The sequence below is a fragment of the Lissotriton vulgaris genome, chromosome 10, assembly GCF_964263255.1.
Source record: "Lissotriton vulgaris chromosome 10, aLisVul1.2, whole genome shotgun sequence".
NCBI classification, from domain to species: Eukaryota; Metazoa; Chordata; class Amphibia; order Caudata; family Salamandridae; genus Lissotriton; species Lissotriton vulgaris.
Genome location: NC_141698.1, coordinates 360,745,955 through 360,773,465, shown reverse-complemented (window position 1 = coordinate 360,773,465; position 27,511 = coordinate 360,745,955). Strand labels below are relative to the sequence as shown.

The 27,511-nt window shown below is 43.8% G+C and overlaps 1 protein-coding gene across 2 annotated transcripts in view; it reads right to left on the bottom strand.

Moving 5' to 3' along the window:
- Positions 1 to 27,511, bottom strand: part of NPRL3 (NPR3 like, GATOR1 complex subunit) — a 426,334-nt gene that overhangs the window by 325,009 nt on the left and 73,814 nt on the right. The window contains exon 3 of one of the 2 annotated variants that reach the window (XM_086941146.1): positions 19,095 to 19,133. The exons of the other annotated variant lie outside the window; for it this stretch is intronic. Within the exon in view, the coding sequence (XP_086797272.1) occupies positions 19,095 to 19,133 (39 nt within the window). The remainder of the gene's footprint in view (positions 1 to 19,094; positions 19,134 to 27,511) is intronic. 2 annotated transcript variants of the gene reach the window in all.

The window sequence follows — 27,511 nt, the reverse complement described above, 5'->3', positions numbered from 1 at the left end:
ATTCAGCACCCTTTGTCGCCACAATGGGCTCCGGTGGAGCACGTGGCGAAGTATGTTTGTTTCTGGATAAGAAGGGAAATACCTAGGGAAGTAAAGACAAGAATGAGAAGTGAATGTCCAAGGCCTAGCTTGGACAGTAAAGTTGCTTACACGCCATAGCTTGATCAAAAGATGTTGGCGTTTATTAATAAATGAGGAAAAGATCCTAGGAGCGGCCTTGGGAAGGGCTTAAAAGAGTGTCAAGACAGGCTTGTGGATGTCTTGGGGCCTTTAACTAAAATTTTTGACATGTGCGAGGAGACGCATTCAAATAATACTGGAATTGATGCGGCGGAGATGCGCCAATGGGTCCAGAGGGCTATATGCCTTTTGGGGAATTCTAATACAGCACTGTGCATAGAGAGGAGGAAATCTGGAATGATCTGGAAGCTAAAGATACATCCTCCCTGGTTAATGCTTTGGAGGCCTGTGACTTTGTCCAAAGGGTACTTTGCCCGACTCACAGGGCTGGCCATACCCTTGATGGGGTGTTCTCCAATGACCCTAGACTAACAGTCGGCGCGCCTTTGTCGAAAGTATGGTCAGATCATTCAGCAGTACCGCTGTACTTAAACACTCCCCCTACTGAGGGTAACTCGGTTACCACCAATAAATGTCTCAAAAGAAGCTTCAGAAATATCACCAACGAGGCTCTGGCCCCTTTTATTCAAAACATTACTATTTCCTCTCAGTGGTCGGTGGATGAGGCGGCACAGGACCTTGCCGACTATCACTAAAGCAGTGGATGTGTTGGCCCCTACCTCACTCAGATATGTGGCGCGACAAAAACCGACAGGCCCTTGGTTTACAGAAACACTGAGGCTCCTCAGACAAAAATGTAGAAGGAAGGAAAGAGGCTGGCGCAAATCTTGGGATCCGATGGATCGGGAGGCTTACACGTGCCTGCTGCGAGAATATAAAAGCAGAGTTATCAAGGAGAAACAGGATTATTTCACCAACCTGACCAATTCTCTTACTTCATCTAAAGAGCTCTTTTAGATCGTGGACTCCCTCTGCTCTCTTCAGGCACCTGACCCCGTGGTAGCCTCACAGGAGCTATGTAATAACATCTCGGATTTCTTCTATAAAAAAATAGATGACATCTATCTGGCTCTACAATCTCAGAGGAATTCCCTGAGTGACGAGGATTCCTCTCGAGTTAAGCTTTTTGAATCTTGGACTGGTGATTCTCCCCAAATCCTTACCCACTTCCCTGCGCTCTCCGTGGACGGTCTTAATTTTCTTTTAGATAGAACGAAATCAGCCTCTCCCCTGGACCCTGTTCCTTTGAAAGTACTAAAGGATTGTAGGGACATCATTCTTCCTCCTATGCTGGAAATAATGAATGGAGCTATGGAACAGGGCACCTTCCCTATGGCATGGAAGAAGGCCATAGTGAAACCTCTTCTTAAAAAGCCTACCCTGCATCCTGGTCTCCTGAAGAATTTCAGACCAATATCTCTCCTGCCGGCCCCTGCTAAGATGTTGGAAGCTCATCTGAACTGTCACCTATCCAACTTCCTGGACTCCTCGGGGTTCTTGGACGGGTCCCAACATGGCTTTAGAAAGCTCCACAGCACGGAGTCTGCTCTGACTAAGGTTGCAGATAACATTCGCAGGAAAGTAGATCTGGGCCAAACCACCGTGCTAGTACTGTTGGACCTCACAGCGGCATTCGACACCCTGACTCCCTCTACTTTAACATCTAGGTTAAGGGAGGCAGGGGTAACAGGGCTGGCCCTCAGTCTCCTGAACTCTTTTCTACAGCAGAGAGCAGCTTGTGATGCTTGGAGATTTCCTCTCCCCTGCTAAGTTTCTGCAATGTGGGGTGCCACAGGGGTCGGCATTGAGTCAGACCTTGTTTAATATCTACGTGCCCCCCCTTGCGAGACTGGATGGCCGCTAGACAGGTGCGCAGCGGGGGCGCCGTAGGGGCGCCGGAGGTGCGCCAGAGGTAAGCCCGTTTGCGCCCGTTCGCGCAACGGACGCGCTTAGGGCCGCTACCTCTGGCCCCTCCGGTCCAAACCGTATAGCTTATACTCGGTCTGAGCTATTTAGACTCAGACCTGGTCAGGACCATGTCAGCCCTCCAACCTCTAGGCCCATTTCCTGTGGCTTGCTTAGTGTTAGATCCCTCTGCAAGCATCATACGGAAATAGCCTTCCTCATCGATTCTGAACAGCTCGATGTCCTCTTTCTCACGGAAACGTGGACTCGGGAGGACTGTGAGGTCGAGCTGGGCTTAGCTTGCCCCTTAGGATATAAAATCAGCCACTCTCCGCGCCCTCTTAATCGAGGAGGGGCAATTGGATACATCTATAGGGACTCGCTTACCCTGTCCCAGTTAAAAATTCGAGAGGTACCGGGATTCGAATTGATGGGTTTTACAGTTAAACAGCAGGAGCTGATTTGCTGCTCGGGTGTCCTCTGCTATCGTCCCCCGGGACCGGCACCTTCCATATCTTCTCTCATTGATTTGATTTACGAACTTGCTAGCTCGCACTCCAAGCTATTGGTTCTTGGAGATTTTAATTTGTGGGCAGGCAGTTCGCTGGATAATGCTTTCTTTTCCCTCAGCCAAGCTTGTATAGACATCAACTTAGAACAGCTGGTGAACGCCTCCACGCATCAGAAAGGCCATATTCTGGACTTGGTGTTCGCGGACCCTCAGTGGGCTGCATTAGTTGACATCAAGGGCCAGTTTTGGACGGATCACTCTTTGATTAGGTTTTCCCTTCGTTCAGAGGACTCTACTTCGCGAAAGGCTGGATTACCCCTAGCTAAGCTAAAGAGACCTTGGTCCCGAATACTCAAAACCTCCCCACTGCCGAACATTTTAGGTGAGGATTTCAAGCTTGGCAACACCGCCGAAGAAAGCTATAATCTCTTCTGCCAGTCCATATCGAGTACACTGGATAAGTTGGCACCCCTTCGGAAGTCTCGTGGAAGGGTGAATCGAGCCAGCCCTTGGTACACGAGTGAACTACGCCAGCTTAAACTCGACTGTAGACGCGCAGAAAGGGTCTGGAGGAAACAGTACCTAGACTCTGATAAAATTGTATTTAGGTCGGCCATGCAAAAATACAAAGCTCAAATCAAGACGGCGAAAGCGACCTTTCTTGAATTTACTCTGAATCAGGCCCCAAACAAGGCACAGGCCCTCTTTAAAATCGTTAAGGACCTTGCCCACCCCACGTGTGTGGCTAGTGCAGTCCCTTCATCGCAAGCTCTCTGTGACTCACTTGCGGACGCTTTTGAGGAAAAAATCCGTAAAATCTTAACAGGTCTGCAGGATCCACGGATTTCCACCACTGAGGAGGGAGCTCCGGAAGAGGTGGCCAGTCGACCCCTGCAGAGGGTTATTCACCTCTGTCAGGAAGCTCCGGCCACGTCCTCTAGTCGACCCCGACCAGATGAGCAGCCCCCCAACTCGGGAGCTCCGGCGACGGAAGCCAGTCGACCCCAGCTGAGTAGCTCTCCTTCCCCTCTTTTGGATCAGGCTCTCGGCCTGGGAGCTCCGGCGACTGTGGCCAGTCGACCCCAACCGAGTAGCTTCTCTTTTCCAATTCTGGATCCGGCTCTCTGCTTGGGAGCTCCGGCGACTGTGGCCAGTCGACCCCAACCGAGTAGCTTCTCTTTTCCAATTCTGGATCCGGCTCTCTGCTTGGGAGCTCCGGCGAGTGTGGCCAGTCGACCCCAGTTGAGTAGCTCTTCCCTTCCCTCTTTGGATCCGGCTCACTGTCTGGGAGCTCCGGCGATTGTGGCCAGTCGACCCCAGCTGAGCAGTCTTTCTCCTTCTCCTCTGGTTCCAACTCTCTGTTTGGGAGCTCCGGCGTCGGTGGCCAGTCGACCCCAGCAGAGCAATCCCTATCCTCCTTCCTTGGATCTGGCTCTCAGCTCGGGAGCTCCGGCGAGTGAAGCCAGTCGACCCCAGCTGAGTTGCTTTCCCCTTCCCTCTCTGAAGGAGTTCGGAGACTTAGCCCTTACGGTTTCTTCTGGTTCGCCTCTGGATCCTCTTCCTCCTAAACTCTGGAAGGTGTTTCAAGAGGATCTCTTCCAGCCCTTGCATGCCATCTGCTGCCAGTCATTTGAGACAGGCATTGTACCAAGTTGCTGGAAGAAGGCAGTGGTATCTCCACTTTTAAAAAAACCTACGCTCGACCCTGCGTGCCTATCCAACTACCGGCCGATTTCCCTGCTCCCTTTTCCGGTGAAAATCATGGAAAAATTGGTCACCCGCACTCTGTCCGGCTTTGTAGAAGGGAACACCTGGTTGGATGAGATGCAATTTGGTTTTCGCCCAGCGCATGGGACGGAATCTGCGCTGGTGACCGTGCTAGACAACCTGCGGGCGCGAGTCGACAGTGGTCGGGCAGCATTTTTGGTGCTGCTCGACATGTCGGCCGCGTTCGACACGGTCAGTCATCCCACCTTGATCTCTAGGCTGGAAGAATGCGGGGTTAAAGACAGAGCTAGGGATTGGTTAATCTCCTATTTGGACTGCCGTCAGCAAAGGGTTTCGCTACCCCCCTTCAGTTCAGAGGAGCGGAGAGTGGGACAAGGTGTACCCCAGGGCTCAGCCATCAGCCCCATACTTTTTAATATCTACCTCCGCCCTCTAGTCCAGCTCATTAAATCCTTTGGTATCTCCGCATTTAATTATGCGGATGATACCCAGCTGGTCTTTTCTTTGGAGGGTCAGGATGCAGTCACATTGGAGACTTTCCACCGGTGCATGCAGGCGACAGCAGAATGGCTCCGTCTGAACTCATTACAGTTCAACGGAACCAAGACGGAGGTTTTACACTGCTCCACAGATCGAGTTCCTCGCGATCTGCCGGCTGATTTTTGGCCTCCGTCCTTTTCTGAGACGGTGTCAGCCGCACAATCTGCGCGCAATCTGGGCGTTATTTTTGGGCCCAACCTGCAGCTAGATCTACATGTAAATAAGACCACCTCCACATGTATGATGCTTATTCGTATGCTGCGTAAGGTCTTACCCCTTCTCCCTGAGCAAGCCAGGCCAGAAGTAGTGCGTTGTACCATCCTAAGTCGACTTGACTACTGTAACGCACTGCTTCTGGAGGCCCCGGTAACACTTCTGGGCAAGCTGCAAAGGGTGCAGAACATCGCTGCCAAACTTGCCCTCTCTCGCCCTTATCATAGTTTTTCCACGGCAGCGCTGCGAGAACTTCATTGGCTGCCGGTCCATCTGCGGGTGCGCTACAAAGCAGCTTGTATTGTGTTCAGGGCTATTCATGGCCTGGGCCCTATTCCTCTGCGGCGCATGTTTGCCTGGTATTGGCCACCTCGAGCCTTACGCTCCTCGTCGTCCAGGCTACTGATAGTTCCACGCTTCCAGAGAGTGAGAATGGGTGGCCGCTCGTTCAGAGTAGCGGCGGCCAAACTTTGGAACTCTCTGCCAATATCCTTGAGAAGCCTCGAAGATCTTCTGGCCTTCAGAAAGGCTCTGAAAACCCATCTCTTTCCCAGGATAGGTTGAGCCACTGTTTTCCACTGGATCATGGGTCAAAAGCGCCAGGATGCCCTTGGTGGTGACAGGCTGCGCTATACAAGTATGCTACAATACAATACAATACAATAGTAAGATCGCAGGGGATGGAGGTGGTGTGGTACGCCGACGACACGCAGATTATGGTGTCCCTGACCCACTCTGTGAGTACTACCGCGTCCAACTTTAGGTCCTGCATGCAACTCGTTGCTAAGTGGATGATTCTCAACTCTCTAAAGTTGAACGGTGACAAAACAGAGGTCCTGGTCTTTGGCAAAGACCAGGACATGTGGTAAGGTGAGTGGTGGCCTTCATCTTTAGGCATCTGCCCCACTCCCACACAATCTGCCAGGAATCTAGGCGTCATCTTCGACACCTTGCTCTCTATGGAGCTTCAGGTTAACAGGACTGTGGCCACCTGTTGGGGCGTCATCAGGACCCTTAAAAGAATTCTTCACTATCTTTCCCCACAGGCACGCAAGCAGACTGTGATTGCTCTTGTTGGCTCAAGGCTCGATTACTGCAACTCACTTTATGCCGGGGCCTACAAGGGTCTTCTGCAGCGTTTACAGGTTGTGCAGAATGCGACGGCGCGATTTGTGTTGGCCCTGCCATGGCTGTCTTCCGCTACCATGGCAAGGAAGAGTCTCCACTGGCTCCCTATCTCCTCCAGAGTGTCTTTTAAACTCCTCTGCCTCACTTATAGTGCCCTCATGGCTGGCCCTGCCGACACTCTTGGATCCCTGCTAACTCGGTATGTCCCGAGCAGATGTCTACGCTCTCTAGAGCTGAACCAACTGGTAGTCCGGCGCTCTAGGAAGGTTAGATGGGGGAATAAGGCTTTTTCCATCTTGGCACCCCAATTATGGAACACACTTCCCCTGGAGATCAAATCACAGCCCTCACTGGATCTCTTTAGGAAAGCTCTCAAAACCTGGTGTTTCATTAAGGCCTATCAGTAAGCTCCTGTCACCTGGTGTTTTCAGCTAGATATTGAGTTAGGCGCCTTGACGCCCATCGGGCTAAGTTGCGCATGCATAAATCTCACTTCATCATTCATTCATTCAAATCAATCTTGTTCAAGATTGATCCAAAGTTAGTGGATTTGGCAAATAAAGAGCTTGGGGAACGAAGTGAAGGATTGTTGTTTGGGGACGATTTTGTTAAAGATATGTCCCGGTATGTCAATACCTTTAGTTCCCTTGAAAAAGCACAGAAAGACATCAGGAGAGTTTTTGGAGTGACCGGGCGAATGCGGGGTCGGTTCCCCAGCCGGGGTCAAGGAATTTCGAGAGGAAATTCAGAAGAGGCAGACCCTATAATTCAGGATATGGTTCAATTTATTATGGTTCCAGAGGAGGACAAGGGAATTTTTTCCCACAGAAGCAGAGGCAGAGGCATGCGCTCTCTGAGCGAAGAACAAGAGGTGCCTCAGGTAAGCGATTTACGAGACCCTACTTCTATCCGAATAAAGTTGGGCGGCAGACTAGCCCGGTTTGTTTCTAGGTTGAAGGAGATTACACAGGATCCTTGGGTCTTGCAAACAGTAGTTGGTTACAGAATAGATTTTGTAGAAATTCCAGTTCAGGAGAGAGTCCCAAATATTTTGAGGTTTTCAAAGGAGATGGAAGATATGGTGACGAGGGAGATAGAAGCTCTAGAGGAAAAAGGGGCAATAGCGGAAGCAAAGTTTGTAAGAGGACGATTCATAAGCAATATATTTTTGGTGGAGAAGAAGGAGAAGAAAATGCGTCCTGTAATAAATTTGAAGGAGTTGAACGACTGGGTCATGGACAATCATTACAAAATGGAAGGCATTTATATGTTGAGGGATCTGTTGAGAATACAAGATTAGTTGACAAGGTTTAATTTGAAAGATGCCTACTTAACAATACCGATGTGCAGAGAACAGAGAGATTTTCTTAAGTCCAGGTGGAAAGGAAAGTTATGGAGATTCAAAAGTCTCCCATTCGGTTTGACGTCAGCCCCTTGGTGTTTCACAAAGGTGATGCATCCGGTGGCAGCTTGGTTAAGGTCAAGAGAGATTTGTTTGATTGTGTACCTGGACGATTTTTTAATCATGGCAGAGGAGATGGTTTTAGCAAAGGAACAGACAGAGTTTGCAATCAGAGTGATAGAGGATTTGGGATTTGTAGTGAACAGAGAGAAATCTTGTGTGGTTCCTCAACAGGAGATACAGTTTTTAGGTTTTCAGATTCAGACATTGGACTGTGTATTGAAGTTGCCAATGTTGAAAATGAAGAAGATCAAGAAAGAGGTGAAGAGGGCTATGGATTCGGAATAGATCACATTGAGACAATTAGCTTGGTTGCTGGGTCTGTTATCTGCATCGATTCAGGCGATTTTTCCAGCTCCTCTTCATTACAGAGCATTACAGAGATTGAAGGGTTATCACTTGAGAAAAGGAGCAAAATACTCTCAGAGGTTATGGTTGAATCAGGATTCAAAGGAGGAATGGAGTTGGTGGATGATGAATTTGGAAGCATGGAACGGCAGGGCGATATTTGGAGAGGTTCCAGAGATAGAGTCGGAAGCGAGTCTTCATGGTTGGGGAGCAAGGAGCGGAATGGTGTCAACAGGGGGGAAATGGTCAAAGGAGGAGAAACAGATGCATATACATTGTCTGGAACTGCTTGCAGGGTCTTTTGCTGTGAAAAGTTTCATGAAGGATCAGGTGAAGTGTTGTGTACTCTTGAAAATGGACAATCTGTCAGCAGTAAGATATGTAAACAAGTTAGGAGGACCACGGTCGAAGGGGCTAGCGAACTTAGCAAAGGATTTTGGTAATTTTTGCTTAGAAAAGGAGATTGTAGTTCAAGCTCAGTATATTCCGGGTCTGAGCAACGTAGAAGCAGACTGGTTTTCAAGATATCTAAGAGATGTGAGCAATTGGAGATTGAACCGGGAAGTTTTCAGAAGTTTGGAAAAGAGATGGGGTCCTTTTCAAGTGGATTTGTTTGCGGACAGGTTGAACTGTCAGATGAGCAACTTTTACAGTTGGAGACCAGATCCGGAGGTGAAGGGAATATATGCTTTTCTTCAGGATTGGAGAGCAGGAAGGAATAATGCTTTACCCCCATTCTCTTTGATTCAGAGAGCATTAATAAATGTCAGGAGAGAGAAGGCGGAGATCGTAATGATAACACCATTTTGGAAATCTCAGGTGTGGTTTCAGTATATGATGGAGCTGTTGGTGGAGGATCCGGTGTAATTACCGAATTTAAGAGAGATTATTTTGGATCCACAGGGGAATGTTCACAAATTAGTAGAAACAGAGCAACTAAGACTGGTGGCATGGCTGATTTCAGGAGTATTTGGCAGGTGCATGGATTATCGGAGGAAGCTGAGAATCTTATCACAGGTTCATGGTCAAAAGGAACGACAAAAATCTATAGATCAGCATGGAGAAGATGGTCTGGTTGGTGTATTGAGAGGGATTTGGATCCCATATCAGCTCCTGTGGTAGAAGTGGTAAATTTTTTGTCTGAGTTATATGAAAAAGGTTTGGCTTACAATTCAGTGAATATTAGCAGGTCGGCTATTTCTGCAGGGATTATTTTGGCGGATGTCCTTCCAGTAGGACAACATGGTTTGGTAAGAAGGTTGGTTAAGAGTGTAAGGATGATTCTACCTCCTAAAGTAAAGTATGGTGTTCTTTGGGATGTTTCTTTGGTTCTGAGACAATTAGATAGTTGGGGTGAGAATATGTCTTTGGGTATGAGATTGTTATCATGGAAACTAGCAATGCTTCTATGTTTGGTTTCATGTAGAAGGGTTTCTGATATTAAGGCTTTGGAGGTGGATTCTAGATTTTTTCAACCTGAGGGTGTTTGTTTTGAATTAAGGGAGAGGACTAAAACTATGTCTAGAACTATTTTTTAACCTCAATTTGATGAGAATACAAATTTGTGTGTGGTACGTTGTTTGAAGGAATATGAAAAAAAGAACTTTTGGGGTGAGACCAAGTGGGTGTTCACAGTTGTGGGTCTCCTTAATGAAACCATTTAAGACAGTTTCATCAGCTACCTTGGCTAGATGGGTAAGAGAAGTGATGTTGAAGGCTGGGATAGATACTAGTGTTTTTGGGGCTCATTCGGTAAGAGGGGCTATGGAAAGCAAGGCTTATATGAGATGCTTTAGATTAAGTGGAATTATGAGGGCTGCAGATTGGAGTAGTGAGTCAACATTCAAAAGATTTAATTTTAAACCAGTGGAGAATGTGTTGACTAGTGTTGTAGGGGAACTTTAAACATGCATAATATTGGCCTCCGGGCCTTAATGTAAAATGTAGATTTTCAACATTTAGAAATGAGTAGAAAATCATGATTTTAATAAAGGCACGGTGGCTAATATTATCTCTCTGCTTTTCCCGCCCAGTTATTAATGATTTATTTTTTCTTATTCAGGATAAAGAAGAGGAATTTAAAAGGAGTTGAAGTTCTGAAGACTTGATGTCCTGGGAAGAGAGAAGATTTGGACTTTGTTTGAATAGAGACTTTGGTTTTTTTATCTAATATTTGCACACCCAAAAGAGGAAGATGGCTGCAGGTTCTAAGTGGTTATGCATGTTCAGAATTCTAGAAGTTTTATGTGTTCTGATTCTATTTATTTGTTGCTGCTGCAGGACTGGTAATAAAAGGTATGCATAACTTTAGCCTCCGTGCCTTTATTAAAATCATGATTTTCTACTCATTTCTAAATGTTGACAATCTGCACTATCTGACGCACAACAGCTGCTTCCGTGGATGCCAGAAAGAAGCAGTATTTATAGATTGTGGGACAAAGCCATTAGGTTTAATATCAGGGTGGCACATATTTAATGTTGGCGGAGCACTAGAGTTTTTTAAAACTAGATATGCCAAAGTGAGAGCGATGCTCAGGGCTGAGATTGGGGGTGCGCCTTAGTGCCAAAATCAGGATCCTGACCTCAAAGTTGGTTAACTGGTTTTTAGAGATTATCCGCATCTCACGTTGCAAAATCAGTGGATAGGTTGTCACTACTTTTAGAAACATGCTAAGTGCATAGAGTAAATGACGATGAATATCATAACAACAGGGACTTGCCTCCAACTACGAGTCTATATGCCAAAAGAGATCAACACGGTCTTTCAACAGCTACCAGGAGAAAAACACTTTTGCCCTCTGTCATGCCAGAAGAGGCAACTGGAAGACAGACAAGTCATATAAGTTATTGACTTATTCAGACACCAGATAACTCACCCTACAACTATATTTAATGAAAAGAGGCTCAAAGATTGGTTGAAGCATCAAGTCTGCTTGAAAGCCTGTTACAAAAATTCCAAGCATGGTTAGTGTTGACTGACGGGAATCTATGGTCAGGACACACAACACAAGGTATTTACTACCTACCATCTAGAGAGGCAAGCACTCTTGAAATGTCAGGCCAGAATATACACACTAAAGAGTGAGGTCAAAATATAACTGTAGGCCATTTTGCAGATGAAGAGTGAGAAAAATGCACAGAGCATCATAAAAAACAGTAATTCAGTAAGTAGTGTGCTGAAGGTCAGGCCAAGTATGGGAAACCCTCTGTACTTAGGACCTTGAAGCAAAAGAAGTATGCCACAGGAGTGAAAAACTTGTTCAGACTTACAAATTGGCAAGTTTGCTTGGCAAATGCCAGCACAATTGCCTCACGCTGTTTACACCAGATAGCGTATCCAGGAGCTTTAACAGTGGAAGGTAGCAAAACTTCACCCACACACATCAAAATCCTATGGCAGAAAATAAAGTCTGCCAGAGATGTTTCTACAAAAATGATAACCTGAAGAAGGCATATCAAGAGAAGGAAGTAGTTGCGACATTCTCTCTCTCCCTATCCTTCTGTTACAAAGAGACACATACACAGTTTGTGTCTTTTATAACTCCACAGACTACAAATTGATTTGCATCTCATTACATAGGGCTCTGTACATAAATTTGATCACCTGCCCAAGCACTTCAGATATTCACTCACAGTAACAACCTTACCAAGACCAATTATAGATCTAGGATTTTAAACATATGCTTTCCCACTCCCTTCCAAACATTGACTCAATAGCTATTTTCCCTATCTGTATCCATTTGTCCTAGTTGCTGTGTGATCTGTTTGTTGTCACTACACAATAAGTAGATAAACACAACTTGTTAAATTGTGCTTCTCTGTCACTTACTAACATGTGATCCTCAAACACAGCTCACAACCCTGGTGGTGGCGTTCTGCCAAACAAATTTAGTTTGGAACTCTTCCTACTACCTCAATACTGCATTTTCACTGTTTCGTATGGATCCTCGAGCTCACAACCTCAAATATATGGCCCTCTGAGGATTTAATCGATTACTGGTATCTTCTCGTTCAACTCATGTACCATAAATAAAAGGAGTTCCTTAAGGACGTGTGCAACCACAGGATATACTGGTTGGACTAGAAAGTAAGGGTCCAATATAAAAATGGATTTTCAACCCTAAATGTGTGTCTATGGATGAAAATGGTGGTATTCTTACCTTCTATGTATTTTAAGAGGATACCTTGCAAGTGTTAATTCATTCAATCTGACATAATTGTATGCCAGAACTTTGCACAGCCTGGCAGTAGTATTTCAACACAAGCAGTAGCTACTGGTGTAGAAAGGCTAGCTTTGTCAATCTATTAACACCCACAAATACGTCCGTTTATGAGCATTCTTAAGCACCTCTCTGACCCTTGGAAGTTTGCAGCAAGGAAGAGAAGTGTTACCACTGAGTGTGCTCGCTCTCATAAGAGCTGCTGAAACATTGCAATTTGGTAGGAGCTCTCAGGTCTTGTTAACAATGTTTGTCTTTTTTAATTATGAAGGTCACGATCCTAGGGTAGCTGTCTATGAGGGGACACAAGTGAGTGCTCTGGATTTCAGGCGGAAGGCAGTGCAGATTTCTCACAGTGGCTGTCAATGGATCATAAAGGCGTTCTTAATACATGCTCTCCCAATCCTTGGCATCTCTGCAGAGCGCAAAGAGTGCCTCAGATGCCAATTCTGATCATATTAAGTGAAAATATGTGAAGGAGTTAAACAGCTGTCAAAATACTAGCAGGGCAAAAGTAAAGAAAAGGCAGGGCTTACATGTGAGTGGGTCTGTGCAGGGCAATGGTGAAGTAAAGCAGGTCTATGCAGGCAAGAGTAGAAAGAGTTTCCGAAGAGGAACGAGATGAGGTGTGAGATATGCAGATGGAAGAATTCAGAAAGATGCTGGCAGAAAAAAAAGTGTCTATGTGTCTAATAAAGAGACTGTAGAGCATGGGTACTTGCAAAAAGTTCCCAGGGGCCAAAACGTTTGATCTGTGTGTTGTGTGTTGATTTAGATACTGTAGATAGGTTTCCCGATGTATGCCCTTATACGGCCACAATTCGCATTGCCCATATTTAGGCATAGAAATCGTACCCTTATTTAGGCATTATCCATGCTAACCAAATACAGATATGCCACCTACATCCATCCATCAACGTCACAACGAGTTCTTGAAAAAACAGACTCTTAAGCCTTTAGGACTTCCCCTTGCTTGGATTATTGATTTCTCCAATAACTCATTTATTATGCATGAACATCTATTCCTTAGGGGTTCATTCATGACGTTCTTCATGATGTTCTTCTGCCCGACTTTTACGTCAATACTGGCATTCCTAAACACCTTTGAAGTATAAATATACCTTCACTTGCCATGGCAAACCCGGTTCGGCTGCCTACTTGCACGACGCGGCTCGCCACGGCAAGTTCGGAAGGAAGTCAAGGCCCCGCTGATGCACTGACCAGACGCTGTCATCCTCCTTGCAGAGAATCCAACTCCAGTGTTTCTGACTCCCCTTCCAATCTCTCTCATTCTAAGGTATGGAGCAGACTAGAACCTAAAGGGACTCTTGGCTACTTTGGCAAAACTAAACTATAACTAGCTATACTTTAGAAAAAGCACCTACTTCTTACCTCGTACTACACTTAGGTTAGGAACACTGGGGTAGAACTAACTAGAAGCATCAGACGAGTATTCACATTTTAGCCTGTGTTATTTATGTAAGTATTTTTATGAATATATGTCATAGCTACAAACCATGCTATTGCAGTATTATCTAATCTTACTGCTAACGCTGTACATATTATACTTCGCATTCTGTCTTACGATTGTAGCAGTTCATATCTCTTGCACGAGAAATAAGACTGTTCAATGAACCTTTTTATTGAAACGTCTGTCTTGTTTAAGCCATGCCCATAATTACATAGGTCACGTCTCTCGGAAAGGATTCCTATTTACACTTCTTAGGCCATGCCACTTTTAAGGACCTTCTGTAGGAAGGTGGCTACCTGACTATGGTTACCCCAGATTTTTTTGCCTTGTGTTTAGCTGGTTTTCGACTTAGTTGGCCTGGTTCTCTGCTAATCAGGGCCCCAGGCCATCTGCTCTCTCTGTAAAATGGATTCCATGTACCCTAGGTGCATAACTAGATTGGCTTGGGTCATCTTATCAGCCCCTGTACAGAGCACTATAGGTGCCCAGGGCATAGGTGCGTCCAAGGCCTACCAGGGGCTGCAGCATATCTTTTGCCACCCCTGGCTGGCTATCTAAAATTGACACAACTGGCTGATCACTCAGCTGGGGCAAGGTGGTGTAATCACCCCTTGCTTAGATATAGTATGCCTATATCTAAACCTAACTGGACACATATATACCTATCAGTTACTCCTACGGCAGGCCTTAACAATCCTGGAGGCAGAGTGCTTGGTTTTATGTGAGATGGTGCTCTAACATGAGCTGAGCCTGTCTGCAGCTGTCGGGACCAATTCCCTAAGCTGTTCTGGGATAATGCCATACCATATACTCTTAAGTGCATTATAATCCTCGCGGTTATATAGCAATTTTGGTTTGGCTTTATCAAAACATGTTGTGTAAGGTGTCATACGATTTGGAATACTATCCCCTCGACAGTTCTGTAGACGGGGATAGCATTCCACCCTTCTAGAGGGAGAAGACATGTTACTTTACTGAAACGCGGTTGATTTTTAAAAGAGCCTCAGATCCACAAAATGGATGCTTCTGCCACAGACACAAGTCTGACCGCCTGCTGCCGACCGAAACTCAGCAGAGGAGGCCTGGACAAAGGGTTTCCTGTCACAGGGAGGTGTCACGCCACCCCAGCCAGGAGATAGTGTATTGTAGCGGGGAGGTTTGAAAGAAACCAGACACTGCCTGGGGAGCACAAGGCTGCCCCTTGCATAATCCGGCCAAACCGGTTCTGGGGCACACCAGCCCCTGTCCCAGCGCGGCCTGGATCAAAGGAAAGGGGTGTATCCACCCCCTTCCTGGGTCCCACCCATAGGAGGGGACCTAGCAGGTAATCCAGCCCCCTAGATTGGTATAAGAATGGGAGCAGTGCCAACGAACTCAGATTATCCTGATGAAACATTTGAAACAAAACTCTGGACCCTTCGACATCCTACTCAACGTAGAAGACTGTAGAATCTCCCTTGTGGTCAAGGAGTGACCAGCCTGTGCAAACAGGCACCAACCAGCACCTCAACGTCTGCTTTCTTGCAGTTCCCGCCGGAACTCGAGTGACAGAGATCGACGAGATCAAGCTTGCCTGCCTTCTTGCAGCCTGTTCCACAGTCCCTGCAGAGCTGAGACCCGTGGAGGTGACCGGAAGCGTGGGGCACACCATCTTGAAAAGACCACGAGACGCTGACCGTGCAGCCCACGAGTGACCCTCGAAGCTGCACACCGGGGTCTGAGAAGACCCAACCCTGAGCCACTCTTGCACCGAAGCTCACCCCTCTACACTTGACGAGTGCTGCTTGGGGCCCTTCTGCCTTCTTTGGCTCAACGCGTTGGCCCGGTCACTTGCCAGCTGGCTTGTGGCCCCTGTGCCGACGAAAACCTAAAACCGACTTGCGATTCTGGTTGCTCCAGACTTGCACGAGCTCCTCTGAAAAGTAGCACCCGCTCTGACCCTCCTGGTCCGAGTGAGAAGCAATCTTCCGGTCCTGCGTGGATTGCTCTTGCCAAGTGTTGTTTGCTCCAATCTTGAAGCCGACTGTGCCGACGGTGAGAGCCTGCGTGGGACAGATCGTGACCTGCTCCTGGGCGTCGCAGATGCCCCAGAGCCCACATGACAGCGGAGAGAAGCTCCTCGACAACCACCTGATTGCGCCCGATATTGCCTGGTTCCGTCCTGGTTCCACCCTGGTCACTGCTGAGTGACCCAGACTCTGTCCCCTCTGCTTTCAGGTACTTTTCAACTCTGATCCACCCTTGGATCACACCGGACACTTCCCCTTCACATCGCCTGCAGCATCTTCAGCTTCAAGCACCAAGAACCTGCGTGACAAAACCCGACGCCACTTCGACCCTATGCACCCGCTTCCTGTGGGTGAGGTAACATTGCAACGCCGGTGTTCCCACACTGGTACACACCTCTAGGGTCTGTGTCTAAAGTTTGGTCCTTCTAGGTTCAGCGGAAGTATCCTTAAACTCTATTTGTGTAACTTTTACGCACCATTGACATTGAATTGGTGCAAGCAGCGCTTTAAGCGCTGCACCCGAATCCCGCGGGCTTTTCCCGACTTCAGCATTGCTAGTCCCGACTGCTCCCAGCGATTCTTTAGGCCCTAGGCCTAACCACTGTTCGATTGGTATCTCTTATACCACTTTTTTAATATATGGTTTGAGTAGCCACCCGACCTCATCCATAATTGTGCAACTTTGTATGTTATACTGTGCTTTTGATTTAACGCTTGTGCCCCTTTGCTCATAAAGAGTACTGGGGATTATTTTAGAAATAAATACATATATTTTTATAATATATACTTGTGTGGTGTCCTTTCATTTGATATTACAGGACTGTGATTGGTAAAACAGCTCGCTTAACACGACCTCTTGAGTTAAGCCTTTAAGGCTGCTTAGTCTATGCTACCGTTAAGATAGCTTGTCTAATAAGGTTGACTTACAACCAGACACCATAAGGGATTGTTTGGACTGATACAAGGTGGTTCCAGAATTGGAAACATCATATATCAGGCCAACTTCTCACACTCTCCCCCACTTTTTTTTCCCCCACTTAAAGCCCAGGTGTTAAGTCACCAGAGGGACTATTTCTTTTTCACTACATATTACAGTGGTGCTTCTTTGGGCATATTATGCACATTTACAGTACAAATCTAAGGAGTTCAAGTTTAGGCTCAATGGTATTTTGTACCATCGTGCACTTTGTTTAAAAAAAAATTGTCACCAACTCCCCCCCAAAAAAATGCTGATTTACAAATTCAGGGTTTTCAAGTGGACGTGTACATACTCGAGAGCAAAGGTCTGCGTACCGAGGATTTTTTTCCAGTTGAGTTAGTACATAAAGTGCTGACTATGCAAAAATTATGGAAACTTCCCCCACAGCTGGGTCTTCTCGGTTTTGCTGGTAATTTATCACCAGGCAAAGACTCGTAAATGTACAGTGACAACACTGGTGTATGTGTTTTAAGGGGTGAAAAAGGAAGGGATCATCTGGTAATGTTATGGACGAGTAGGGGGCGCAGTTACCCTAAAGAGAATACAAGGTAGGAAAAGTGCAAATGGGCGGTTCTGTCTAACTCAAACTAGGCACATCTTTCTTGGCTTCTATGAGGCATACATTTCCGTGGCAGATGCCCGGAAAAAGAATGGTGAATTACAAGACAACTGAGAACATATTTCTACTCACTTAGATTAATGGTTTCTCTTGTAAATTGGTTGTTAACTAAATTCACAAAATAAAGGTTTAAGATGGAGCTGGATCGGTTTCCAGTAACAAAATTAATTGTCTAAAAGTATGAAGGCCTTTTGTACGCACCTTGCTTTAAGAAGTTGACATATATACAAGAGACCTTTCAAATGTTAACACTTGAGCATCAGAAATAAATAACTCCAGGAGATATCTTCTTCCAGAAAAGAAACCCTATAACAGAACATGTACCAGCCACTCATCTCCACTCCAACCTCTTAACTTTGGTTCCCACAAAATAATCAAGGCACAATAAGTCTGAGCAGGCAAATTTGTAGTCAATGACTGGGAGTGTCTATTTTTTTTACAGCACATTACAGTGCACTTTTTAATGTTTGGTTTATTAACCATAACACTGAACCTGACCGCTCCAAGGTTGATAGGTGGCTTTGCGGTCTGATCAAAACTTGGATATAGGGAATCAAAATGGAGTCATATTGCTCCACACAATAGGTTTCTTATACCATAAAAAGTCTGAACAGTGGTTAATGAAACCAGCCTAGGGTAGATCTGGCGCTGTAGCACAGCACTAAAACACGACCCGAGGAGAGACGGCAGACAGGGATTTATCCCAGGACTAGATATACTTAGATCAGGCATAGACTAAGAAGACATGATTAAATCGGTTTCTTTTGAGCCATAATGGGCGAAACATGTGTCAGCTGTCTGCATATAGCATATTTCACCCCTATCTGCACATGGAACAACTCACCTGAAATAAAGGAGCACACGCCAAACAGTAAAAGGATATCACTTTGATATATTTTAAAAGGGAGAAAACACAGACTCTGTTTTCAAATAGAGCACATCTTCTGCCATTGTAGCTTGGTATTGTGTTCGTGTTACTACCAGGGGTAATGCAATTACTGCTAGATAAAACAAGAAGCAGCATTTGCCACTTCTGAAATGGGACATATTTTACCACAAACATTAGTTGTCAATTGCAGTCACAAATATTCTTACCATCATTTCTCTAAAGAGGCCACCAAGCTTACTAAAAGAGTCAGAACACCTATTTTAAAGCAAGCGTTGGCAAAGTCAATAGGTCTGGCTTGCATAATAAGACCTGACTAAAACATTAAAAAAAGAACTGTTGCAAACAAAACATATACTGTTTTTCGAGTATAATGCATATACAAGATAAATAATTTAATGTATGAGGATTGGGTGTACATTGGGAATGCAAACATGTTGTTCATGCATGGAAATGCAAGCACGTCATAGGAGGCATAATGATCCACTAAACAACCAATAGCCTGAGGTGAGAGTAATACCCCTCCAAAGGAAGCTAAAGCCTGCTTTGTGTATACTTTGAACAATTGGTGACAATGGGTCTGCAGACTGCAGTACTGTCAAGCTGAACCAAAAAAGGAATGTATGGTGTGGGTTTGTTTCTGCATTCAAATTCTCTTGGTGTAACCAGCTAGTATAAGATCTACCACAGCTGTCAACTATAACAAGCATATTCTACATAACCACTTGCTGTAAACAACACAGACACACAAAGCACATAAACATAAAGCACATAAACATAAAGCATATGTACAGAAAGCATACATTATTAGGGTGCCCTTCTAGGTTTTTGGCAGCAACACAGTATTGCCTTTGATTAGATTTGAGATTTAGTATTATATTGCATTAGTCTACATTTTTAGAGTGAAATTAAACATTGAGCAGGCGTCAAAGGACACTAAAAAGTGAGATGCATTCTAGACAAACGAGGCCTTGTCTAGAATGTCTGGTCTTACCCCTCAACCAATTGCTCATCAGTTGGAGGACATTGCTCTCTGAAATGAGAACATGGAAGTGAACAAAAAACATAACAATGGATAAAACAGGCACACAGTGCGCAAAATGGCAGCAATGTATTACACTTTAAAATATACATTCCACATCCACAAAATACACGAATGCTTCAGCTGAAAAACATGGAAATAAATATATGCAAGAAAAGAGAGTTACATATATTTCATGAGCATAGAATGATCATTTGCTAGAAACACAAACACAAAAATGGAGGCAAATTATCTTTTACAACACGATTGTTTAAGACTGGACAGGGAAATGGTAATGTTGTTATAAAAACTTATTTAGGTAGGAGATGTACCGGTTGTTGATGAAACAACTAGAAGATCGGTGAAATGAGAATGAACAATTTGTGTACGTTGTTAGGCAAATTAAGGAGCGACAAATGAGTACAATTGATCACCACTTATAATTGGGAGCCGTTGTCGCTGAGATGGTACACAACCACCATGGGCAAACTGATGACGGTCAGCTAGCGGCTTATGAACTAGGTCATCTCCACTTGAGTATCCACACAATTTAGCACAACCCTCATATATGATGAAGGCAAATTAGATGCTGCACCCCTGGTAGGGGACCAGTGATAACATGTGTTGCATAGTCCCTTAGGGTCACAGCCTTGTTAAATGAACCACAGCATAGCCACCAGTACTAACCAAACTAACTGAGGTCTGTCCAATGGCTCCCTAATAGTCCACAAACTGCCTAACAAGTTCTGATGGTATCCTTCAGATTAGCCATAGAATAAACTGCAATTTACATATCCAGCAATAGAAAATGGCATTTTATAAACAAGCACACTTCATTTTAGTATATAAATAACACCTCATGTATCTGAATCATGTAGGAAATGTGAGACTTTCAACCTCATGATAGGTGCATCAATGGTGCCATTCATAATCCAGACCACACAATGAGGGAGAAGAGGAGGAAGATGTGTTGCTGAACTTAGCGAGCAAGGGGCCTGCCTCCCAAACCAAAAGTTGTGCAAGCACAGGGACCCTAGCAGCCACCAGAAGGTTAGAATCAAATAATGAAACATCATGTGGGTTTATAGAGTCTATTAGCTGAATGTGCCTTTGGGCTAAAACCAAAAAGGGTTAGCCTATGGTTGATCCATGTACGCTATGGCTAAGAGGACCCAAAAATGATGGAAGAGAATGCTTCTAAGAATCCAGTGGTTAAAGCAGACTCAAGCTTTCCCTTCCAGTCTCTTTCATGCAGCGTGCCTACGTTAAATATCCTGAATGGCAGGACTGACACTAATGGTTTCCCAGCTCACTGCGCCATACATTTTTTAACTGAACCCAACCAATGGGGCCGAAAAATAAGAAAGCATGTCTGGGTTTGCCTAGCAGAAAGCACTAGATTGTCCTTGTGTGGTGGTGGGCACAACTGAAATGCACATGGTTCGTCCATGTTTGTAATGCAACAGAAAAGCTGCAAACAAAGCAACTGAATGCTGGCCACAGTGATTTGCAGTTCCTTAGATAGAATCACGTGTTTCCACCTCTCGTCAGTTTGCTGGCTATCGGTTAAATGCGTAGAATTTGATCATTCTGTTGAAGGTGTTTTTGGAGACTGGAGATGAAAGTGTCACAACTATTTCTAGTTCAAAGGGCATTACATAGACTGGGGAAGAGAGACATTCAGAGGCATTCTGGGTTGCCTTCCCACGAAAGGGGCCCCTGGGCCTTTGTCTGCCCCAGGACAGGCTTTAGATCAGAAAAGTGTTGTTGGAACTTCACTTTAACCAGGCACCACTAACATAAAGCATTGCCTCTCAGAAGGACAAATCTAAGGATGTGGCAAAGGAGACATAAGAAACTGAAGAAAGCAAAGTACAGATATTAGCTAGTTGACAAAAAACAAAGAGCTAGCAGTTAATAGGGCTACAGTTGACTACAACACACAGTCCCATAGCATACAACTGATAGCCCACATACCTCATTCTACTTCAGCATTAGGAGTTTTTAAATAAAAAGGTTTAGAATACTTAATCTATGGTTGAGTAACTAAGCTAGTTAGGAACAAGATCACTAAATTCTGAGCCTGTCTTGTCTGCGTATCGTCCAAGTCATGGTGGCTGCTGATATTTACCTCTGAATAGCCCCTTTCCAAAAGGAGCAGCAGTGTTAACATAACAGAAGATTGGTGTTATGCTGCGGCGGGTACCAGTTCCACGGTGCCCAACAAATACGCTTTACAGACCATACTGGACACACTTTAGAATGCAAACTCTTCCAACAGACCTTTTTATAAACGCAAATGGAACTTTTTGGAAAAGATTATCAGTGAATGGCATGATCGTATTTGTTCAGTCGATCAATCAATAAAATCTTTATTTGGCTAATCAACCATAAAGATTGAGAATCCACAATAAAACAATCAATCATTTTTTCAAAGATATTTAGATTAAATTACAGCAATAAAAACATTTGAACAAGCAATGGGATAAATAAAGTTGTTATTCAAATAAAAGTTACGGTCTCCTAAGCCTTAATGATTGATTTAAAAAAGATATCAAGAAAAACATTTATCCACATCTTGTAGTTAGTGCAAAAATGGTAAAGCTAGAATGCATTGTCTAAAACTAGATTTCTTCAGTAATGGCCTAGGGCAGGACAGAATAGCTACTTTTCTCAAATTTACAAATTAACAAATAACGTAAGGTGCTTTGATTTGATATTCCACCATACGGGCCAGGAGGATGAGCTCTTGACCACTCACCCATTTTTGGAAAATGAATCTGGAAATGTATAGTGTTTAGCCATAAGCAAATCACCATATACCTGTGTTGAGAGATGGTGACAGCAGATAAATGAAATTGCATACCCTGCACGGTTAAAAGCAAGAAGGGAGCAATGTTGGGAGATTTGACTGCTTACAGCTGAAACTTCTTATCTCTGTACAGATTCATGAACAAAGTTTTAATTTCATTCTTGGGAATGGTACAAAGAGAACCAGAATTGCTAGAAATTTCAGATTTACCCAACCTCATATGTAAATTTGCTATATAAGCTAACCAGGGAATACGAAGGGCGCACTTGACCAGTCATGAGGTAGGGGGTAATGACAACAGCCAGTTTGGGTTTGAATGTACCTACCGAGGGTAGACCTAAGGCGAATTTGCATATGGTTGATCCCTGTCTGGTGTAGCACTGAGAGCAAAAACCACAGAAAGGAAAGCAGCTCAGAGTAATTATCACTACCTGGGGCTATTTCAACATTTCCCTTATAACTTTTTGGTAGAGACATTATCAGAGACAGAAACAGGACATAGTATTCTTCTGTGGCATGACCATTTATAAGAAAGTTTGGTTCAGTGCTCAGAATCGAACTCATTTTAACCAATTTTTATGAACTAAATGAAAGTTGAGCTTAGTTATAGAAAACGATAAAGGAAACCTTACTGACCTGTAACAAGAGTATAGATCTCGAGCTTGAGCTCTCTTCCTTCAATATTCAAACTTCAAGTTCTTGGAATATCTTTGAAGAATGTCTTACCTTTGACCTCTAGAGAGAATGTCACGTACAATTCTCCACATCTCAATGTCAATTTCAGATTGATGTGCATGCACCAATATATCAGGATAATAAGCAGACCTTTCCATATGTGGGCAAATTATCTGGGCATGCAAGTCTCTAATAAAAAAATGACACTCTGAAAAGCAAGTGTTATATACAAGCACATTTTCCTTCTCCTTTAGTTTTTCTTCTCCAGAATGACATCTTTTCCAGGTTCAAATGCATGAATAGCATAGCAGCCAGTGCCTGAAGCAAAGACCAAATAAGGTAAATTGCTAACAACGGGATCATTCATAAAGTTACTTAGACAAAAAAATTAAATAAAATAAATTTGTGTCAAAAAGAGTTAATCTATAGACATACCAGATCATACAATTAATCTTATAACTCCAGCGAAAAAGTCCAAGCAGGCAAGAAAGAAAGTCACAATTGTAGGGTTCATTAGGCATACGTGATCCAACCAAATGTACAATAAAACAAAGTCCTCATTCGAGCATCATACAATAACGTATGTTAAGTCTACTCTCTCAATTAATGGAATCAGTGCTTTATACGCATCACGTAATCCGGAGATCCAATGATTACTGTGTGAGCAGTGGAGCAGACGTCAACGTTTCGGTCTCTTGTGTCACACAAACATGGTACCGTCCTCAGGGGCATAAATGTTAAAAGAGTTACATGATGATTGACAACAATAAAAAAATATATATAACTAGTGCTAATAAACTCCATCTGATAATATGTTTTAAGCATGAAGAAACAGGCAGTGGTTCAACCTCTGTGTGGTTGTAAATGGAATTGATTACTTATTAGGTAGAATAGAAGTAGGAGGTCCTGTCGCGTATCACCAATTCCCTGGATCAACCGATGTGTAGAGAGGACTGATTACATTTATTAAGAGAGTGAACGGAGGACTTTCGTTTTAGTGAAGCAGAGGTTGGGGGGATTAAAGTTCTTACATGGGGTATTGAATGGATTCTCAGCCCGTCTAGTTACTATGTGTTCCGATATAGTAGAGTAGAGCGTAACAGGGCAAAAGCAATCACCCTTTAATTTAACAAACTTTTGGGAAGGTACGTAGTAGAAACAGCATTTTAGAAATCTACTGTATAAATTACAGTCTCTTAAAAGATTTACCAAGAGGACCCAGGAAATTAGCGCTCTTCATTTGTGGGGTGGAGTAGTGAGCAAAAGAATGAGGGATTTAACCAAGATCGCTTGATTGGTGGTTAATGTTGGATTTATTCAACATTCTGGCCATCATTTGTTGCTGTAACAACATGTTGAGGCATCTGCTAATTTTTATGCAGTTAGGCTGGGTATCTAGACAATATAAGCTAACTGAATATAAAGCTACAGCTGTGACAAACGGCATGTACATGCAAAGGGATCTTTTAAAACTAAGCAATGTTTTCTTGATTGACTATTCAGGATTTTAAAAACTTTTTTGTAAAAATACTTTAATTTTTTTATGTGTTTCGTTTTATGGGCATGATTTGCCTGAATAAACTACATTTTAAGTCGAAGCTAAAGAGGAAACTCTGTTGTGCGACCAGTGAAGAAGTTCACTTAAAGGCCTACTCCTGAGAGAAACGCTATCCGACAAATATGTCCACTAAAAACACTCTGAGACAGAGGAGAGGTAAGCCAACAAAATCCAAGTCAAATCCCCAGCATAGTCCTCCTGTCTCTAAACGAGGGTGTGCAATCTGAACTTGAGACTAGAAAATTAAAAATAGCTAACAAAAATACAAGTTTATTCAACTCTGTAATGGACAGTAGGTCAAAGAATGTGGCAGCTCACCCACTCATGCTAAACCTTATACAATTTGGCCTTTGTCAAGTTTATTAGGTTTAGAGGAGAGATATCAGCATTGAGGCACAGCTTATTGGGCAAAATAAATGACAACAGAAAGTCATTATCACAACGAAGCGTGTATCAATAAGCATGAATTGAAGGTCCTTACAAAAGTGGGGCAAATTGAGTGGTGCGATTGGTTGTGGGATCTAAAAAAGGAATGGTTAGCCAACGGCATCACAAGAGCAAAGTTTCAGAGACCCCTCATCAAGGAATTGAGAAGGAAAAAAAATGTTAAGTATTAAGAATATGCTCAATCCTCACCCTATTTTTTGGTGAAATAGACAATTCCTTACAGAGCCGTTTATTTACTGCCCCTTCTCACCATTCCTCATTTGTATGCTCTTCACAAATTGGCCAAATCAAATCTACAACTAAGACATAATACCTTAAGAGCCATTCCTTCTGATTTTTCAAGGACTAAAGCCTATTCAATAAGGTTTTCTCTCTCCTCTTTCGCTATTTTTCTCATGCCTCATCCTCTTTTTCTTCCTTGCATGGGGTCCACATTGTTATGAGCCCCAATGTACTTCAATATAGGCCTAGGTATCTACAGGATCTTTTCCCTACATTTGTCCTACCTTGCTCTACATAACGGTTCTGGCACTGACCTTTTACCTAGTTATGTGCTGAATAAACGTCGATCAGTTTTCTATGAAACTATCCTCATTTATTATGCATGATGATTCCTAAAATCATATCTTAATCCCCTGCCTACTACGTACACAGCAGGATTACCATCTTCTGTATTACAACTCTGTACAAAAGACACTGCTAACGTCATCCTTGGATGACAGGTCCACTATACATAGTGGCAAGCAATGTCATATCAAGGTAGAACCCCTGAGGGTTTTTTGTGGGTATAAAATAATCACATCTTCATTGGGGAACCAGAGGAGAAGCTTTCACACTGGCACTAGATGTTGAGGTCCCGGCCTGCAGAAGCTCCAGCACGCAGTGGTCTGACATTCCTTGCGGAGTGTCCAACACGAGACCTAGACGGGGTCCTTTGTTCTCTCCCATCAGGTAATAGGGTTGGCTCTTCCCATGGGGATTCGTGGCTTTACAACCACATACATGCTAGATGCACTTAGAAGGGTTTGCATCTTAGGAGTCATACGGTTGATTACTGTCATGTATCTATATGCCTGCCTATATTCACTGCCTTAGCACCATGGTAGAATTTTACCTTTTATTTACTCTGTCGGTGCATGTAATCTTATGTATCTGTCTAATGATTGTCGAAGCAAGCATATTTTATACTAGAATGACGCTGGTTCAATAAATGCTTATTCCCCACAGTTTATTCTGTGTATCTCTCTGAGACTCAATGAGCAGGATTTACCAAGCGAAAGGTACTGCACTGTTTCCACGATCACTGAAGGATCAAGGGTTGTTATGTTCGATAGTTGCCAGAAACTCTTGGCTCCTTGGTAAAGTTAGGGGGTTCATGGTGGCACTGTGAGCTAGCAGGTCTAAAGGCTAACATATCCTTTGGGAGTGTCTGGAATCAGTCTGGACACCTATCCCTTAGTTTATGTTTCTAAACAAGCAGGTCCTATGTATTATTAGGAACTACACAACAGCATAACTCTATGTTTCAAGAAAAATACTAAATGCGGTTTAGGACTTTTACTTCTTTCAGCTTTGAATGTTGTCTTGTACATATCACAGTCATAAAACAGGATACAGCCTCTTTAACCCAAAGATCTTTTGCCTTGATCACCAACAAAGAAAGAGCAGGACTGCAAAAGGAAGGGACGTGCACTTGTTATTAAAGGTGATCTCCGATGAAAGGTTGCTACTCATTAAAAGATTGACAAGGCAAAAGTATGCGTGTCTTGTGTACATCTCAGATGCCAGTCACGCATATTTGGGAGCAAAGACAACAAGGGGCCAGATTCATTTAGCACAGAGTTTGGGCATAGAAGCAAGAAAGTCTGAAAATGTAGCTCAAACATGCCGTAAGGGGTTCACTAAAGACGCATGCTTTTTAAGAACATCCATTGTTTTTCCAATGTCCATTTTGGTCTGAAATCTTAGTCAGACATTTCAAGTTCTTTGCCAATAAGTGTGTGTTCGATTCCAAGTTAGAATCCAAAACCAGATGGTGCCATCTGTTCAAACTGTGTGATAAACAAGGAACAGCATTTAACAATGCCCAAAACAGGAGATAAGCAGCCAATATCAACAGCAAAATAGCTTGGATGCGATGGGCGATCATAAGTCGAAGCGATATCCTTGCTGGACTGATATTCTCAGATTAACAAAAACACATTTTAATAGGCATCCTCATCTATGCACCCAGGATCTGAACACCATCCAACTATCCACAAGGGCTGCGCTAGACCTCCTCCATTTTAGGAAAGAGCTGAAGACACACCTCTTTGAAGGACACTATTTCATGATCCTGTAATCATCACTGAGAAATCAAGTGACCAGTCGCACAGGAACTCCAACACGGACACCAAACCCCAATATGAAGTCATCTGCAGCCCGCCTCATTCCCTTACTTAACAGCATCAACGTCATTTGTCTTAGAACAGAAAACTAAAGAAGTATCCCAATTTCCATTTCCGTAGTAATACTAAGGTAAACAACACAACAAGCAGACTTGTCCATGCACACCAGGTTCATTGAGGAAACCTTGCCAAACTCGATGCAAGCTGAAAAATAAAAGAAAATATGATTTCCTGTACCCGAGGCTCTACTGTCATTCCATGGAATGTTGTACCATCCTGTCCATGTTCGAATTTGTGTCTAACTACCTTATTATTAGGCATGTGGAGTTTTATTAGAGCTATCTACTTGTCCAATAGCTTAGATATGTCAGAAATCTGCTTGTCCTACAGAAACAAATCCACTTGTCCATTTCATGCTCTATAATGAGGTGAACAATCATGGCAACAACCTCAATATATCAGAACCACTATAAGGGCTCTGTGATATGCAAAAGCTCATATTAGGTAAGGG